This window comes from Macaca thibetana, chromosome 8 (genome assembly GCF_024542745.1).
Source record: "Macaca thibetana thibetana isolate TM-01 chromosome 8, ASM2454274v1, whole genome shotgun sequence".
Classification (NCBI taxonomy): Eukaryota; Metazoa; Chordata; class Mammalia; order Primates; family Cercopithecidae; genus Macaca; species Macaca thibetana.
The window spans coordinates 105,575,203-105,593,813 of record NC_065585.1 but is presented as its reverse complement, the minus strand read 5'-3'; the positions used below and the strand labels follow the sequence as shown (position 1 = coordinate 105,593,813).

General features: G+C 54.9%; 1 protein-coding gene across 2 annotated transcripts in view; it reads left to right on the top strand.

Annotated features, from left to right (window-relative positions):
- The first annotated feature begins 3,061 nt into the window (after positions 1-3,061).
- ADGRA2 (adhesion G protein-coupled receptor A2) overlaps positions 3,062-18,611 on the top strand; it is a 46,548-nt gene continuing 30,998 nt past the window's right edge. Inside the window, exon 1 of one of the 2 annotated variants that reach the window (XM_050801257.1) lies at positions 3,062-3,713. In XM_050801257.1, coding sequence (XP_050657214.1) covers positions 3,448-3,713 — 266 coding nt within the window. In that variant the 5' untranslated portion in view covers positions 3,062-3,447. The remainder of the gene's footprint in view (positions 3,714-18,611) is intronic. The other variant, XM_050801258.1, reaches the window with a different exon arrangement.

Sequence of the window (18,611 nt, the reverse complement as noted above, 5' to 3'; positions counted from 1 at the left end):
TAAATTTGAGTCATTCTCCTATCTCAAACAAACCTCAAAACAAAAATATTTTGATGTGAGCAATTCATTCACTCCTCCCTGCATCTCTGAAAAGAGGTCTGTAGGAAGCTTCCCTGGGGAAAGGCTCTCTGTGGCTCAGAGAAGAAAGCACTTAAAAAGGAACCGTGGCTGGGCACAGTATACTAGAAATATGCACAAAAAAGGATTAAAACATGCTCATGGCAGGGCGCGGTGGCTCACTCCTGTAATCCCAGAACTTTGGGAGGTCAAGGCGGGTGGATCACCTGAGGTCAGGAGTTCGAGACCAGCCTGGCCAACATGGTGAAACCCCGTCTCTACTAAAAATACAAAAATCAGCCAGGCGTGGTGGCAGGCGCCTGTAATCCCAGCTACTTGGGAGGCTGTGGCAGGAGAATCACTTGAACCCAGGAGGTAGAGGTTGCAGCGAGCTGAGATTGCGCCACTGCACTCCAGCATGGGCGACAGAGAGAGACTCCGTCACAAACAAACAAACAAACAGATGAACATGCTCATGGCCAGGAATAGTGGCTCACGCCTGTAATCCCAGCACTTTGGAAGGCCAAGCCCGGCAGATTGCTGGAGTCCAGGAGTTTGCGACCAGCCTGGGCAACATGGTGAGACCCCATCTTTACAAAACATTTTTAAAAATTAGCCAAGTACAATAACACACCTGTAGTTCCAGCTACTTGGGAGGCAGAAGTGGGAGAATTGAACCCAGGAGATCGAGGCTGCAGTGTTCTTGCTACTGCACTCCAGCCTGGGTGACAGAGTGAGACCTTGTCTCACACATACACAAAAAAAAGGAATCAGAAAGTAAGTTCCTACCCTTGGACTCTAGTCTCAGTGAATCCGTTTCTTCATCAGTACTTGCAAAATAAGAAAATAACCTCCACTTCATCACCTCCCTGGGTGGGTAAGAAGTCAAATGTGGTGACCCTCAAGACAGGCCAGTGTTTTATAAATGTCTCCGCCAGACATTTCATTCCTAGCGGTGGGGAAGCCTCGCCTCATTAAATGGCCTTTGGCCTCTGTTCAGCCTCCAGGAGTGGGTGTTCCAGTAGAATTCCTCTTTAGACTTTGAGTGTCTTCATTTAGCAAAAGGAAATCACAGAAAAGCTATATGACCCAGGCCAGAGATCTCGGAGTCTTCCTCGCCTGTGAACAGGAGGGCTGCACAGCCCTGCCTATGGGCTGTGGCTCTGCTGTCAGCTCTTTCCTGAGGAATGCAGCCTGGGCTGCTGCCTGCGAGGGCTCCTGCTGGGGGAGTCCATCCCCCTTCTCCCTTTCTCCATTTGCAATCACTATTTATTTATCTTTGGAAGTTCAAGGAAACAGAGAGCCTGCAACTGGGGGAGATCTGTGGAGCCAGGGAGGGAAAGTGAAGAGGCCAACGTCTAGGCCTCTGCCTGCTGCCAACGCCAGCCGGCAAGAAAGACTTACCTGCATAGTCAGGGTAGGCTTGGCTGACAGGCACAGGGGCCCTGGAAAAGGCACCGCACACACCAGCAGGGCTAAGCTCACAAAAGAAGGTGGAGCTCACCTTGGGGATCACTTGGGTCATAGAGTGAAGGAGGGGAAAAAGGAGTCCTGCCCCATCCTGGCAGCTCTATGAAGCAGCAGAAAGGTGAGCCTCTATAGGGAAACAGAGGAAGCAGACCCCTGGGCTGCACTACTTATTGCCTGTCTCCAGTCCTGGTTCCAGTGTACTACAGGCAGTTTTTTAAAAATTTATTTATTTATTTATTTATTGGGATGGATAAATTATTTATTTATTGGGATGGAGTCTCACTTTGTCACCAGGCTGCAGTACAGTGGCACGATCTCAGCTCACTGCAATCTCCGCCTTCTGGGTGCAAGCCATTCTCATGCCTCAGCCTCCCAAGTAGCTGGGATTACAGGCGCCCACCACTACGCCCAGATAATTTTTGTATTTTTAGTAGAGACAGGGTTTCATCATGTTGGCCAGGTGGATCTCAAACTCCTCACCTCAAGTGATCTGCCCATCTCGGCCTCAAAAAGTTCTGGGATTACAGGTGTCAGCCACCGTGCCCAGCCTGCAGGCAGCTTTATACCCACCACTAGTTGTCAAGGTCACCCCTGCCACCACCAGTCCTCTGCCTTTGGAAACCACGTGCCCCCCCCCCCACCACACTCTCTCATTCTAATGCCACGATTTACATCTATAAACTGGGGAGCAGGCAGAGCCCCATTTCAACCCCAGAGATCAGCTACCCCAGCAAGCTAGGGGCTGTGTCCAAGGTCAGAAAGTAATAAGAGGCAGAGCCCAGTCTGGAGTAGGGGTCTCCAGACTCACTGCTCAGGGCTCTTTCCACACCCTGCTGCAAAGCCTGCTCATCTACTTTTCCCTTGTTCCCACTCACTGTCCCTGAAACACACACACACACACACACACACACACACACAGCGTTGTGGAAAATGTAAGAGGCCCAGTCTAGCCTTGTCTGCCTTGGCCTTTGACCTCTCCTTGGCCGAATGACATGCACCCCCCGCTGAGCGAGGTCACCGCAGCGGAGGAGGGTCTGCTGCCTCCTCGTCTCGGCTGCCATCCTCCTGCGGCGGCCTCCACCGGAGCTGGAGGGAGAGTGACAGCCAACTTCCAGACTGATCATCGTGTCAGGGGCCAAGGGAAACCTCAGAGCCGTCCACCAAGTTCATTCCAAAACAGGGCGACCTAGACATCTCTGTCCAAGCCCGCGGGTCCAGGAGGGCCCCAGCAGCCTGGAGGTGCAAGCTGCACCAGCACGGGCGAGGGAAATTTTGTGGAAGGTGGTGGTGGTCGGCTTAGAGGTCTGAGATGGGTTGCGGAAAGGAAGGGTCCTGGCCCAGGGGACGGGGACGATCGGGAAAGGAGTGTTGGTGCAGGGCGGGCGCGGAGATGCAGGGTCCTCGAGCCAGCTGGCTCGCCCCCACTCGGCTGAGGGCCTTGGCCTGGCCGCGCGTCGGGCGGCGCTAGGGCCCCGCGGAAGGCCCGGGCGGGCGGGGACCGGCGGCGGGAGCTGCGCGGCGCGGAGCTGCCTCCATCCATGGCACGGAGCGGCGGCGGTGGCGGCAGCAGGAGCCCGGCGCGATCCGCTAGGTCCCAGCCCAGCGCCCAGCGAGCAGGCGACGCGGAGGGGCCGGGCCTCCACTGGCCCGAGGGCCGGGTGCTGAGACTCTGGTCGCGCCGCCGGGGGCTGCCCGCGCTGCGCTGACAGCCGCACCCGCGTCCTCCCCGCCGGGGCGCTCGCCGGACATGCCCCCGGGGCGCGGCGGCGGGGACCCCGGGGCTCGCCTCCGCCCAGGGCCCCCCTCCACGCCCTCGGGCGCCCCGGGCCCCCGCTGAGCACTCCTCCCGCACGCCTGGGTTCCTCCGGCCGGAGCACAGCCCGGCCCCAGCGCTGTGGGTCCCCGCGGGGCGATGGGTTGATGGGCGCCAGGGAACGCAGGATGCGGGGGGCGCCCGCGCGCCTGCTGCTGCCGCTGCTGCTGTGGCTCCTGCTGCTCCTGGCGCCCGAGGCTCGGGGCTCGCCCGGCTGCCCGCTACCCATCCGCAGCTGCAAGTGTTCGGGGGAGCGGCCCAAGGGGCTGAGCGGTGGCGTCCCTGGCCCGGCTCGCCGGAGGGTGGTGTGCGGCGGCGGAGACCTCCCGGAGCCTCCTGAGCCCGGCCTTCTGCCTAATGGCACCGTTACCCTGTGAGTACCCTACCAGGCCAGCTCCGCCGGATCTGGGACGGGGCACGAAGGGAAGCGAGACGGGAGGGGTGGGAGCAGGGGGAAGGGGGCTATCCCCCCACTTCAGAGATTCCTGGACAGGCCTGAGTCCAGGCGCCCACAGGGGAAGATTGGAGGAGCAGGAGAGAGACTGGGGCTCCAGGAGCGCGGAGGCGGGAAGGGGCTGCGGGGGTCAGGCGCACCCCAGAGAAAGGCACCGCAGGCGCCCACTCACCTGCCCAGGTGAAGTGGAGCGCACGCCTGCAGGGCACCCACGCCCCAGATTTCCAGCCTGGACTATGGTTGCGGACTCTGGGGGACCTGAGAAGGGTGAGAGCGGGGAATGCTCAGGAAAGATCGACGCCAGTGGCCCAGGAGGGGGCTGTGGTCCTAACCACTGCGGACGCGTCCCGGACCGGGCTGGAGGAGTCTCCGGATTTACCTGGCTGGCCTTGTCCCTCAATTGGGGTCATCCCATCCATACCCCCTGGCCTGCCAGCGCCGCTTCCAGTCCGTCTCCTTAGGGCAAGGGGAGGCTGGGCTCGGAAAAGTCGGCCCTTGGAATGCGGGCGCTTCTGGGCTGCAGGAGACCCTGGCGTCCCTATCCCTCTAGAGGCCCCTCTCCCGCGGCGCAGTTTGTGCAGTGAGCTCTGTGCTGGGTCCCGCGTCCTTGCCTCTCCTTTGCCTCCCCTGGAAGTAACTCGAGCTTTGGCTGTTTCTCCACTGACTTCGCGCAGATTGCGAATAAAGAAACGTGGCTGGGGAAGCGGGGTTCCCTCACCGCAGCCCACCCCGGCCTCCTTCGGCGACTTCCCTCTCTGTCAGGGCCTCAGTACGCCCTTGCTTTGCTGGCAGCGAGCGCGGCAGCGCCGCAACCCGACCCCAAGCCTCCTACAGGGGGTCGCAAGTCCCAGCAGCCGCGCGAGCATTGGCGACCCCTCCCCACCGCAGAGATTTCCTGCGCAGACCACGTGCTCGCAGCTCCACGCACGCCGTGGACTCGAGGGTCGGGCCCCCGCGACCGCTGCTTCCTTTCCTGTCCCAAATCCATCCTAAGAGCCGCTTCCCTTTCCCTGTCCTCCTGACCCCAGTGGCAACCGTTTCTCCACCGCCCCTTGCCCGGAGTCGGGGCTGGCCCAGTCTTTTCGATTGTGTCCAGAACAATACAGTAACGCCTCTGGTTGGGTGAGTTCAGAGGCTGCCCGCTTCCTGACAGGACACAACTGGTCAGCCTCTGACGCTGGCCGCCCGGCCGGCATTTTCCCCGGCCCGGGTGTGTGTGTGTGTGTGCATGTGTAAGCCTTGGGGGTGGAGGCGGTGTGTCTGCTGGCTGCTGCCTCCCTGCTGCTCAGAGCTAAGGCCGTGGCCAGGGAAGGCACCTGTGGCTGTTCAGGGCAGCTCTCTCTGAGTGTCCGCTGGGGTTTGAGGGTCCAGGCAGGCCTGGGCATTCCCCAGCTCACTTAGTTCTGGAGGAGAAAAATGCTTGCTCTGCGGAATAGTCGGTAGCATCTGCATGAGTCTCAGCTGCATAATAATCAGAGCTGAGAGCTGTGTGTGCTCTTGTGTCTACTCATGCACATATGTGGGATGTGTGTTCTCTGCGTGTCTCTGTGTCAGGGTTAGGGAATCCTAACATATCAAAGGCAGAAAGAAGTGGGGGAGGCAGTGGATAGAAAGGCAGTTTTGCAATACATCTTAGAATGATCAGGCCATGGTTAATTCCTATTCACACCACTCCACGGAGAAAGTTGGGCCAACTCTTGGTAAGAATACATTAGAATCGGGTGGCAGCAAAGGTGACCCCTAGCTCACCCTCCCATCCCGAATCCTCTCAGGCCACTGACCCATCAGGCTTGGGATGGGATACCCTTTAAGGAGCAGCCCCCGAGCCTGGCTCTGGACGTCCCCACAGGGACACAGACAGGGCAGGCCAGGAATGCCCTGGAGAGCCCATGGGTCCTTCAGCCTGGAGGGTAATGGAATCCCCAGCCACAGACTTACTGCTTAGCTCTCCTGCCAGACTCTGCATAATCCTCATCCTCATGGCACCCCCTAATCCCCACCAGCTGGCTTCAGAAGGAAAAAGAACCCAGGCTCTCCTTCGGCAGAAGCTGGGCAAGGGTTCCTTCCTCTGAGGCTCAGTCTCTCCAGCACCCCCACACCCACCCCAGGATACATCCTGAGGGAAGGAGCAGGAGAAGGTGTGTGTAGGGGCTGAAAGGGGATGATCTGTCTCCTCCCCATGGAGAAGGGTTACAGCCAACAGCCCTCTAACAACAACAAAAACCCCAGGTTAACAAGAGAAAAGCGTAACTCATGTATTACTGTTATGCACACACGTGTGCACGGGAGTCAGTAAGGCTGAAATGCTCTCTCCACAGGGGAGAGACGTATGGACCGGGAGGTGGGAGGTGGCTGGCAGGTGATGGGACTCCAGAGAAGGTGAGCTGCACAGAAGCAAAGGTGGTTTCATTATGCGGATTTATGCGGATCACGCGTCTCGGGTGATCTCTCAGAGCTTTCTGAGTAGATGAGAAATCTGTTTGGGTGCCATGATGACTCCCAGACTCTTCTCCTGCTCTTTCTTGGTTATTTGCTGAGATCTCTAGGGAGGAGGTGTTAAGACCATCGCCTTTCTTTCAGGGAGACGTTTTACTCCATCAGGTAAGGGAATTCCAGGGAGAGTGCCCCGTCCCTGCGCTGGGGGAACAGGGGACAAGATAAATTAGCAGGATCTTGGTTCTGAGCTCCAAGTTCTGAGGCCCCTAAAGTCTCTCGGTGTGTCAAAGTGCCTGGTCTTTGGGGTATCACCCTCTGAGCCCCTGCGTCTGGGAAGGAGGGGGCTGCCGCTTCTTTTGCCCAGCAGCAAAGCCAGACGACAAGAGCTGAGAGCCGCCGCACGCAAATGGCCAGACTCACTTCCAAACTCCTCCTTCGTGCTTCGTGTATTTTTTTTTTCTGCCATGAACATTTTCCTTTTCACCTTTTAGCTTGTCACCTGGTGCAAATAAAACTGGAGCCATTCATTTTTGCATTTTGGCTTTATCCTCCCTCCCCATCTCCCCAACATTCCCATGGAAGACCCTTTTTTTCCTCCAAGATGGGGCCCTGGGGCACTCAGGATTGATCCTTGGGGAGCCCGAGTGCTGGGGGCTGTTCAGGCATGAAGGCGGGGTCCCTGTCTGCGGAGAGCCTCCTCCTGCGCTCTGAGAAAGCCTTCCTGCAGTCAGAGGCGACCCCATTCACAGTCCTGTTTACCGCATGGAAAGCCCTCCCGCCACCTCCACCCATTATCTCAACTCTGCCTTCTGTTTTTGCATCCTCCCTCTCCCCCATCCTTTGCATTTTTTTCTCTAGTGGATTTTCATTCGCAGTTTTCCAGGAAAGCTGAGCTCTTGGCTTCCTTCCTGATCCCTCTGTCCCACCCCACCCCCCCACCAGGCTCCCGGCCCAGTCTGCAGGGCAGCTGTGGGCACCCATGCTTCTGAACAGAGAGCAGAAGCCTTTGTGGGCCTCCCCGAGGGAAAAGATCCCACAGGGGGCGGCTTATGACAGGGAGAACCTGGGTGTGGGAGGAAGGTGCAGACCACTGTGAGCCCCACTATTACTCGGCAGCAGCTGAAGGCTGAGGTTCTCAGCTCTGGGAGTGAGTGAGGGGGAAGGGGGATGAGGATAAGGAATTCCAGGAAAGGACTGTTTGTAGATAACTCCAGAAGGAAATCTATAAAGACCTCCTAGGACATCTGAGCAGACACTCCGAGGATACCAGCCAGTGTCATAAATTCCCAGACAGCCTGGGCTCCAAAGGATCTTAGCGATAAGGAAGTCCAGTCCCACATCTTACAGCTGAGCAAACTGAGGCCAGGAGAGGAAGGGTGCCTCGCTGACAGTCACACAGCCAGCCTGGGGCTGGCGCCAGGATGGGCACTGCATTCCTGCCAGGTGAGGGCCTCGCCGCTCACCTGGCTGGACTTGGGACCCGTTAGACACAAAAGATGCTTTAAAAAACCCGGTTCCTTCCCAGCAGGATCTGAGCCCTTTTGACCTGAGAACATTCCAGGCTGGGCAAGGAGAGGTCACTTTGAATTTCTCCAGAATAGGCAAACCCTCAACCTGCTCGGCCTACCATTCTGGAAGGCGGGAGTGCCCACCACGCAGGCTGCCCACCTAGGGAAGAGGCTGTCTGCCGCAGGTGCGCCCAGCACGGGCTGGGTTCTTCTGCTGGGAGTTCAGTGGTCTTGGTGGGAGAAGTTGAGAAAGATAGGCCTCAGGGAAGTAGTTCTTGAGCACAGGTCTCCCTCTGGACCTCCAGCTGCTGGCTGGGGCTCCCTTCAGGGCCCCTTGTTACAGCCACCGGGATCCAGTTAGGGGTATTTGAGCAAAGCGTGCCAAGCGTTGTGCACATGGCCCGAGGGCAGGACAAGGATGCTGGTGGAGGGGCAGGCCCAGGCCGGCGCCCCCACCCCCTTCTCTTCCACCAGCTTTCCCCCATATGGTTCTCATAAGGTCTGGGCGCAGAGACAGCAGCCAGAGGAAGTGGCTGTGTACAGAGAGCTTTTGTGAGAGAAGAGGGGGAGGGGGAAAGAGCGAAGAAAAAGAAGGAAAGAAGAGAGGGAAGAGGCCAGAGACAGAGAAGGCAACAGCAAGGCCGGAGACTCCAGCACCCACTCCCCTCCCGACCGAGGGGTGCAGGTCTCAGCTGCGGCACCCCCACCTGGGCTCTGGGACCTTGCCTTCTCAAAGGGAGGGGCCCAGCAGAAACCTCAGGCTCTCCTGGACTCTTCCCCACCACCCACTGGAGAAGCTGGAGGTCGCTAGCTCAGGATCCAGGGATTCCACGCATCTGTCCTCTGGGGCCTGGAAGCCGCTCCCCTGAGGGCTCCTGCTGCTGCAGAATGTTAGAGTCAGGGTCCCATCCTAGGGAGAACCCTGGGCAGAGCTCAGAGCGCTCTGGGGCTCACTGGTTGAATGAAAGACACTGCAGAGGCCATCATGCTGGCTCCTAAGGGGGCACTTGTGACTCCGCCCCCAGTGGGTCCAAGACCCCGAATGTGTTATTTGGCCAGAGTTACTCCTGCATGTGCATGAACCCAGCCACCCCTGAAGCCAGCGAAGTCCCCTCCTGCTGGCTACCACGGCTCTCCTCTCTGTGATTAGGGCGGGGGGGATTGGCAACCCCTCGTCCTGGGGGGGAGTCTGAGAATTTCCCCCAAAGGCACAGCAAACCAATGTAATTTGAACCTGACCATAAATTGACCCTTCAATGCGGGGTCATGTTTTTAGAGAAAGAGTGTTTCTAAGTTTATCCCACATGGGAGTCATTGAGAGAAGAACCCTTTCCTGATGGAGAGTAAGTTCCAGCCACCTCTGAGTTGATCACTGTCCTTCCACTCCATGGAGGCACAGGCTGCTCCCCTCAGCAAAGTCCAGAGAGGGGAGGAGAGTTCCCGGACGCCACACAGGCTGGACCCAGACACCGCTAGCTTCCCTATCACCCCAGAGGTAGAGGCTGCCCCAGCCTCCCTGGCAGCAGCCAGAGAGCAAGGGTGGGGAGAGGAGGGAAATGGCCCCGGACTGGGGGACCAGAAGGAAGATCCGGTAACCGCTGGGAAGGGCTGCTCAGAGGGGCTGTTTATTTTCATTCCCCCAGCCCAGCCGCTCTGTTCTATTTACAGCTCAGACACTGACAGGACGAAGCTGCCTCCTCCCCTTCCTCCCTCCTCCGGGGGCCCCCATCCTTCCCAAACTCCAGAACATTCCTTTGCTTTCAGGACTGGGTAATGGGGGGAGGGGGTAGAGAAGCTGTGGAGTGTAGGTCACTCCAGCAGCCTCCCAGGAGAGTTCCCAGCTCTCCCACCCCTTTCCTGGGAGCCAGGGAGGTGTGCAGGATGGATGGGGCCAGGTGAGGCGCGGGAGCCCCATCCGTCACAGAGGAGCAGGCAATGGACAGAGTGGGAGAGCGAGTCCTGGGGAGGGAGTTCCAGCCTCAACCGAGGGGCCAGACATCTCCCAGCTGGGAAGGGAAGAGAAAGTCTCAGGGCCCCCTCTACCGCCTCTGCTCCTCCCTCTCCTCCTCTCTTCCCCTGCCAGGGCTCCTAGCCTTGTGGGGAATTGTGTATCGAGGCAGAAACTATGACTTCAGGCTTCGGGAGACTCAGCGTCCAGGATAGGGAAAGGCCATCAAAGATAAGGTGTGGGGTCTCCGGTCTGCCCCCAGGGAGGGGCCAACCTGCCCACGGTGAGACACACACACACGCTGCTCTTAGCCAGGCAGCTCTAACTAGACCCCAGGGCTCCTGCCTCCCATCCCCTCTGCTGTTAGTCTGTGCAGGTGGGAACCCAGAGACGATGCCACCAAGGGCAGCTGCATCTACAGGAGAAAGGGAGAGGAAGCAGGACAGAGAGATCTGGGGACTCTGAAGCTTCTCAGACCTCTTGAAAGCTTCACCACCCTCAGTCTCAAACAGTGACACTGCCCCAGGCAGCAGGGGCCCTGGAGGCCACACCTGCCCACTCTGCTGATGGCAAGGGTGTTTTCTGATGAAAATGCGGGCACGTGGGACTGGGAGTTTAAGGGGCCTGACCCCAAAAATAGTACTTCCTGTCTTCACTTGAGGAGGGTTGCTGAGCTATAGAATAGGTTAGCAGATAGGAGATCAAAATATAAGTTTATTGTTGATAAAAGCTAGATTGGAAGACCTAGCTTAGAGGTTCAGCAGCAATGAGTTTAGTCAGAGCTGCCCACCCAGGGGACGTCTGAGTCCCACTCCCAGCCCCGCTGAGGGAGAGCCCCCACATTAAACAGCTCTGCAGGCAGGAAGGTCTGGGGCCTCTTTGCACACTCACCAATCAGAGGAGCCATCCCTGGAGATGGGACAGGGCAGATGCCGTAATCCGTTTTCCTCCACATGGATACATGAGCCAGGGAAAAGGGGCTCCCCCGATCCCATAATGGCCTAACAAGTACAAGCGTACTCACGGGGTCCCTGTCCAGAAGCACTGCATGGAGTATTTGAAATCAGTCTGACCCAGCAAATGTACAACCCATGGTCTCTAAAACGCCCTTCCAACTGTTTCCTCTTCCTCTCTGGCACCACCTTGGGTAGCTTCAGACAATGTGACCCCTATGGGTGTGGCGTCCCAGAAAGGCTGTACTGTGGAGCCAGGCTCACTCAGAGAAGGATGGATGCTATCTCCTAGGTGTTGGGGAGAGAGAGGGAATTGGAGATAGAAAAAAACTGCCATTTGGCTTGGGGAAACCCAGGGCTCAGCAGTGAACTCTGTTGACCAAACAGCCCCTCCATCCTGGAACTCTGCCCCTGTCACTCAGCCAATGCCTACAGTGTATCCTCGCCCCATGGGAGGAGGCAAAAGACCCAGGCTCTGCCCTTCTGTCCTTACAGTCTCCTGGAGACAGGTACCAGCTCACAATGCCAGACAGGATCAGGGCAGCAAATCCAGCTTCTAGGGAGGAAAGGTCAAGGATGAGTATCTACTTAGATAGAAAAGACTGATAACTTCAATCCTTTTGGGTTTGTTTGTATTTTAAAAGAGGTCTGCGCCATGTGTGTTGGCGCTTCCCTGTAATCCCAGCTACTCTGCAGGCTGAGGCAGGAGGATCACTTGAGGCCAGGGGTTCAAAACCAGTCTGGGCAACATAGCGTGACTGGGGTTCAAAACCTGTCTGGGCACAGAGAGATCCGTGTCTAAATTTTCTTTTTTTTCTTTTTTCTTTTTTTGGCCAGGCGGGGTGGCTCACACCTGTAATCCCAACACTTTGGGAGGCCGAGGCGGGGTGGATCACGAGGTCAGGAGTTCAAGACCATCCTGGCTAACATGATGAAACCCCCATCTCTACTAAAAATACAAAAAATTAGCTGGGTCTGGTGGCACGCACCTGTAATCCCAGCTACTCGTGAGGCTGAGGAAGGTGGGTTGCTTGGACCTGGGAGGCGGAGGTTGCAGTGAGCCGAGATCGTGCTACTGCACTCCAGCCTGGGCAACAGAGCGAGACTCCATCTCAAAATAAATAAATAAATAAAATAAAATAAATAAATTTTTTTTGTTAGCCGGGCATGGTGGCATACTAGCTGTTCCAGAGACTGAGGCAAGAGGAGTTCAAGACCAACCTGGGCAACACAGTGAGACCTCCATCACCACCCATCCCTCAAAGAGGTCTGCTTTCTTCACCTAGAAGCTTGGATCCCCACTGGGGGGCTTTTAGGTTGTGCATGGAGGAAATGTTTAAGGTCAATTGGGGGTAATATCCCAGCCTGCACAAATCAGGGGGACACAACACACGTAGATGAACATTCCACCTTCCTGTTGGACACATCTCCCTCCACCTCCTATGAGTGGAAGTTTGTAGATATGCGATATATGATTTATGTTTGTAGGACTAGCCTTGTCACACAAGGCTGAGTGCACAGTGACTGTTAGGTAGCTCTGAGCAATGAATGGATGAATGAATGAATACATAAGTGTGGGTAATTACAGCAGACTACGTTCCTTGTGCTCAAGTCAGGATGCTGTAACCCCAAATCCCCATCAAGGCATACTGATTACCCCCAATAAATACCCGCAGCCCATTTTCTTTTTCTTTTTTCTTTCTTTTTTTTGAGACAGAGTCGAGTCTCACTCTGTCACCCAGGCTGGAGTGCAGCGGCACAATATTGGCTCTCTGCAACCTCTACCTCCTGGGTTCAAGTGATTCTCCTGCCTCAGCCTCCCTAGTAGCTGGGACTACAGATGCCTATCACCTAGTCCGGCTAATTTTTGTATTTTTTAAAAGAGACGGGGTTTCACCATGTTGGCCAGGCTGGTCTCGAACTCCTGACCTCAAGTGATCCACCCGCCTCATCCCCCAAAGTGCTGGGATTACAGATGTGAGCCACTGTGCCTGGCACGTAGTCCATTTTCTTAGGCTTCTGCCTCCAGATTATGTCCCGAAGCCACAGATTCCCTTCCCATCCAAGCCCCAGTTTCTTGGTTCCCCTGCTCACCACAAAGTTGGGGTGCCCTTGTAGCAAGGGTAGGTTAGAGAAAGGAGACCAGACCTATGAGAGAAGGCAGGGTGGAGCAGGACTCACTGCAGGTCTGTTTTCTCTCATGGCTTGGGCCTCCAGCCCTGCCTGGACAACCCAGCTTCCAGGCTGGGTTCAGGGGCGGTCTTAGGACCCAACCCCCTAAAGCCCTTCCCTAGGCCTCCTTCTATTGCCAGTCGGTGTTCAAGGCTGACCGGACAGGCATCCAGCCCAGGGAAGGGTGGCAGGGAAGTGCAGGAGCGGGCAGGACACCTTACATGTCCTCACCAACATTTATGTCTCTTGCAGTCAGGCTAAATGCATGTGAAGGCAGCCACGGAGGGACGAGAAGCCACAGGCCAGCCTTTCGCCTGAGGTTGTGTGTGGAAGCAGGGCCTGTGCACGGCGAGCATCCTCACTTTTGGAGGTCTTACTGTCGTATCAACCATACTAAAATGTACCCACATCCGTCATCGAACATAATAATTATTGCTAATGACATAGTATGACATTGGGTAATTATGTCATTAAGCATTTGTTAATTTCCGTCTTTGTGGCATCTATATTTTAGAGGCAATGCTTCTTTTTTAGGTTTTAGGCATCTCTTTGGGCCCTGGAAATGCTCAAAGGCACAGCGCCTGCAGGGGAGGCTGAGCGCTCTGATTTCGGTAGGGGTTCGAGCCCCAGGGCTTTTTGGCATCAGCAAGCAGACCGCCCCCTACCTGCTCTATGATGGTTTCCCTAAGACAGGGCCAAGCCGCCAGTGGGAGGTGTTGGAGACGGGGCCTCCCAGACTCTAGGAACCTCTAGGAACCTAGTGACGGCCTGAACTGATGGAGGCCCCAGGATCAGACTCCCTAGGGAGTATGGATTCCCCAGGTACAGAGAGGAGCTCATTGGGTCTGAGTGGTTGGCAGGGGGCTGACACGCATGACTCTTCCTGCACATGTGAGAAACATTTAGTTCAGGCATGTGCTATGTGCCCACGTGACTCCTGCAGGGTCATCTTTGATGTCGGGGTGGTATCTGGTATGTTCCTGCGGCTGCCCAGAGCCCACAGAGCCTCTCTGTAGACGCCAGCCGCTAGCTCCCTTGGCCTCCAGCCTCACTAGTGGGAACTCGACTTGCTTCTCTCCCCTAAAATAGTACCCCAGCTGGGAGAGAGTTCTGGTATGGACTTGGTGTGCCCCCTCTCTCTGGCCAGATTTCAAACTCTGAAGTAGAGAACAGGAGACTCCAGGGACTGGCCCTCCTTCCTGTGAAAAGCTTGACATTAGGAGTGGGAGAAGGGCGTGGGAGGGAGGGAAGAAAGAAGCTGAAGATGCCTGGCCAGGCCAGCCAGGGCTCTGGGGCAGAGCTAGTGTGGTTGGGCAGGAAATCCACCTGGCTGGCCCCCGTGAGGTTTTAGGGCCAGAGGATGGAGCAGGTTGAGGAGGTGTCTGTCTTGGGGGGGTTGAAGAAGGCTGAGGCTGACCCTGTGTCTGTGCTGGATGGAGCTGTGGGTCCACGGCTCCCTCCTTCTCTGCCCAATTGCGGCCACTTTGCCTGCCTGCCTCCCAGGGGACAGCCTAGAGTGGTGGGAACATTTTTCTGCCCATTGGATGAAGCTCTGTGTGTGTGTGTGTGTGTGTGTGTGTGTGTGTGTGCGCATGCGCGTGCGCGCATGTTCATCCCTATCAGCAGTGCTGTAACGCCCAGCTTCCTACCTGCCCATAAAAATGCCAGACCCAGCCAGACACAGTGGTTCATCCCTATAATCCCAGCACTTTGGGAGGCTGAGGCAAGTAGATTTCTTGTGTTTAGAAGTTCAAGACTAGCCTGGGTAACATAGTGAGATCCCATCTCTAGAAAAACTTCTCTTTTTTTTTTTTTTTTTTTTTTGAGACAGAGTCTTGCTCTGCTGCCCAAACTGGAGTACAGTGGCATGATCTTGGCTCACTGCAACCTCCACCTCCTGGGTTCAAGCAATTCTCCTGCCTCAGCTTCCAGAGTAGCTGGGATTACAGGTGCGTGCCACCACACCTGGCTAAGTTTTGTTGTTAGTAGAGATGGGATTTTACCATGTTGGCTAGGCTGGTCTTGAACTCCTGGCCTCAAGTGATCCACCCACCTTGGCCTCCCAAACTGCTGCGATTATAGGCATTTAGCCACTGTACCCAGCCTCTACAAAAACATTTTTTTTTTTAATTAGTTAGTCATGGTGGCGCATGCCTGTAGTCCTAGCTCCTGGGGAGGCCAAGGTGAGAGGATTGCTTGAGCTCAAGAGGTGGAGGCTGCAGTGATTTGTGATCATGCCACTGCATTCCAGCCTGGGAAACAGAGCAAGACTTGTCTCTCTTAAAAAACAAAACAAAACAAAAAAACCGTGCACTGTCTGTCTAAAACTGCCTTCCCTCCTCTCCCCAGATAGACCCACCACAAGGCACCCTGTGGAGAACAGAACCATCAAGCTCAATGCCAGTGGAGGCCCCTCTCTGGATAATCTAGGTCTAGAGTAAACTTCCTCAGACCTCTCCAGGTTAAGGCCAAAAGGTCCAGTGCTGGATCTGAGGACTCAAATCACACAGTGATCTGCCTGAGGTCTTTTCAAGAGCTGGAAATTCGGCAAGAAGGGGGGCCCTTGGAGGAGAAGGATGAGAAAGGCCTTTGCCTGGTGCCTGCGTCTGCGAGTGGGTCAGAGGGTGGGGCATCAGGACCATGTTCTCTGCAGCAAGAAAATATCTCATTTCAAGACTTTCAGGACTGCAGTTGGTGCTGGGCTAGCCAAACCGGAAGCGTGGGTTGCAGCTGCCCCCCACTCAACCCAGCCCTTGCCTCCCAGCACACACAGAGGCTGCCTCAGAGAGAGAAGGGTGGGGTGGAGGGAAGACAGAGAGAGAGAGACCCAACCTGCATGAAGTCTGGGCTCAGGGCGGCCTGGGGAAGGATGGGAGCCGGTCCCAGAGTTAAGATATTCAGGGCCAGAGGCTCTTCCTTGCTCTCCTCTGGGGCAGGTCCCGATCTGTCGATCTGTCGTTGTGCTTCTGCCCTGCAGTCGGACACGAGTGCACTTGGCCCGCAGCTGGTCTGAATTGAGATGTGTTGGCAGAGAATAGAGTAGTAGGACATTCCAGAGTCCTGAGACTTTCTACCAAAATCAAAATGAAAGTATCTCATTAATAATTTTATATTGATTATATATTGAAATGAAAATACAAAAATTAGCTGGGCGTGGTGGAGTGCACCTGTAGTCCCAGCTACTTGGGAGGTGGCGGCAGGAGAATCGCTTGAACCCAGGAGGAGGAGGTTGTAGTGAGCTGAGAGCGCACCACTGCACTCCAGCCTGGCGACAGAGCAAGACTCTCTAAAAAGAAAGAAAGAGAGAAAGAGAGAAAAGAAAGGAAGGAAAGGAAGGAAAGGAAGGAAGGAAAGAAAGAAAGAAAGAAAGAAAGAAAGAAAGAAAGAAAGAAAGAAAGAAAGAAAGAAAGAAAGAAAGAAAGAAAGAAAGAAAGAACGAACGAACGAACGAACTCAGGCTGGAGTGCAGTGGTGTAATCACAGCTCACTGCAGCCTCAAACTCCTGGGTTTAAGCGATCCTCTTTCCTCATCTTCCCAAGTAGCTAGGACTACAGGCAGGCCACCACGTCTGACTACTTTTTAAAACATTTTTTATAGAGATAGGGTCTTGCTATGTTGCCCAGACTGGTCTTGAACCCCTGGCTTCAAGCAGTTCTCCTGCCTCAGCCTTTCAAAGCACTGGGATTACAAGCATGAGCCACTGCACCAGGCCTAAATAACATATATTCTCAAAATGAACTTTTAGGCCGGACTCAGTGGCTCTTGCCTGTAATACCAGCACTTTGGGAGGCCAAGGTGGGTGGATCACAAGGTCAGGAGATCGAGACCATCCTGGCTAACACGGTGAAACCCCATCTCTACTAAAAAACATAAAAAAATTAGCCGGGTGTGGTGGCGGGCATCTGTAGTCCCAGCTACTCAAGAGGCTGAGGGAGGAGAATGGCGTGAACCCGGGAGGCGGAGCTTGCAGTGAGCTGAGATCATGCCACTGCGCTCCAGCCTGGGCGACAGAGCAAGACTCCGTCTCAAAAAAAAAAAAACAAAAAACTTTCATACTGTGTGTGTGTGTGTTTTTGTTTGTTTGTTTTGTTGTTATTGTTGTTGTTGTTTGAGACGGAATTTCACTCTCGTCACCCAGGCTAGAGTGCAATAGCGCGTTCTTGGCTCACTGCAACCTCCGCCTCTTGGGTTCAATAGATTCTCCTGCCTCAGACTCCCAAGTAGCTGGGATTACAGGCATGTGCCACCACACTCGACTAAGTTTTTTGTATTTTTAATACAGATGGGGTTTCACCATGTTGGCCAGGCTGGTCTTGAACTCCTGACCTCAGGTGATCTGCCTGCCTCAGCCTCCCAAAGTGCTGGGATTACAGATGTAAGCCATTGCGCCCAGCCAACTTTTTTTTTTTTTTTTTTGCAACAGAGTTTCGCTCTTGTTGCCCAGGCTGGAGTGCAATGGTGCAATCTCGGCTCATTGCAACCTCCGCCTCCCAGATTCAAGTGATTCTCCTGCCTCAGCCTACCGAATAGCTGGGATTACAGGCATGTGCCACCACGCCCAGCTAATTTTGTATTTTTAGTAGAGACGGGGTTTCGCCATGTTGGCCAGGCTGGTCTCAAACTCCTGACCTCAGGTGATCTGCCCACCTCAGCCTCCCAGAGTGCTGGGATTATAGCCGTGAGTCCACCGCACCGTCCAACTTTTAAACTTTTTAAATGTGGCTACTAGAAAATTTAAAATGGGCCGGGCGCAGTGGCTCATACCTGTAATTCCAGCACTCTGGGAGGCTGAGGCAGGCGGATCACCTGAGGTCAGGAGTTCGAGACCAGCCTGGCCAACATGGTGAAACCCTCTCTCTACTAAAAATACAAAAATTAGCCAGGCATGGTGATGGGCACCTGTAATCCCAGCTACTCTCGAGGCTGAGGCAGGAGAATCACTTGAACCCAGGAGGCGGAGATTGCAGTGAGCCGAGATCGCGCCATTGCACTCCAGTCTGGGCCACAGAGCGAGACTGTGTTTCAGAAAAAAAAAGAAAAAGAAAAAAGAAAACTGAAAATGACATGCACTTGCAATAGTTTGTTGTTGTTGTTGTTGTTGTTGTTGTCAGCTCTCTGTTAAAGAATCTGGGGTATTTGAAGTGGGTTAAAGGCTAAAGAGTTGGGAAAATGTAAGGAACCACCCCCACCAACACCACCTCTGTCCCAGGCTGGGCAGAGCTCTCAAATTGAGATCTCAGGTTTTAATATTGAGGATTGGGAGTTGCAGAATTTTTATTTTATTTTATTTTTTTTGAGACTGGGTCTCACTCTGTTGTCCAGGCTGTAGTGCAATGGTGCCATCATAGCTCACTGCAGCCTCGAACTCCTGGGCTCAAGCGATACAATCCTCCTCCCTTAGGCTCCTGAGTAGCTGGGACTATAGGTACCATGCCACCAGGCCCAACTAATTTTTTTTTATTTTTATTTATTTATTTATTTTGTAGAGACAGAGTTTCACTATTTTGCCCAGGCTGGTCTTGAACTCCTGGCCTCAAGTGGTCTGCCCATCTCAGCCTCCCAAAGTGCTGGGTTACAGATATGAGCCACTGCACCCAGCCCCTTGTCCAACATTTAATGTAAACTCTAGGGTATAGGAAGGGCATGAACTGGGGGTGGAGTGAGGCAGGCTTTGACTTTAAAGTCAGAGCCTGTTACCTGCCAGGCATGATGGCTCACACCTGTAGTCCCAGCTACTCAGGCAGAGGCAGGAAGATCCCTTGAGCCCAGGAGTGAGGCTGCAGTGAGCTCTAACTGTGC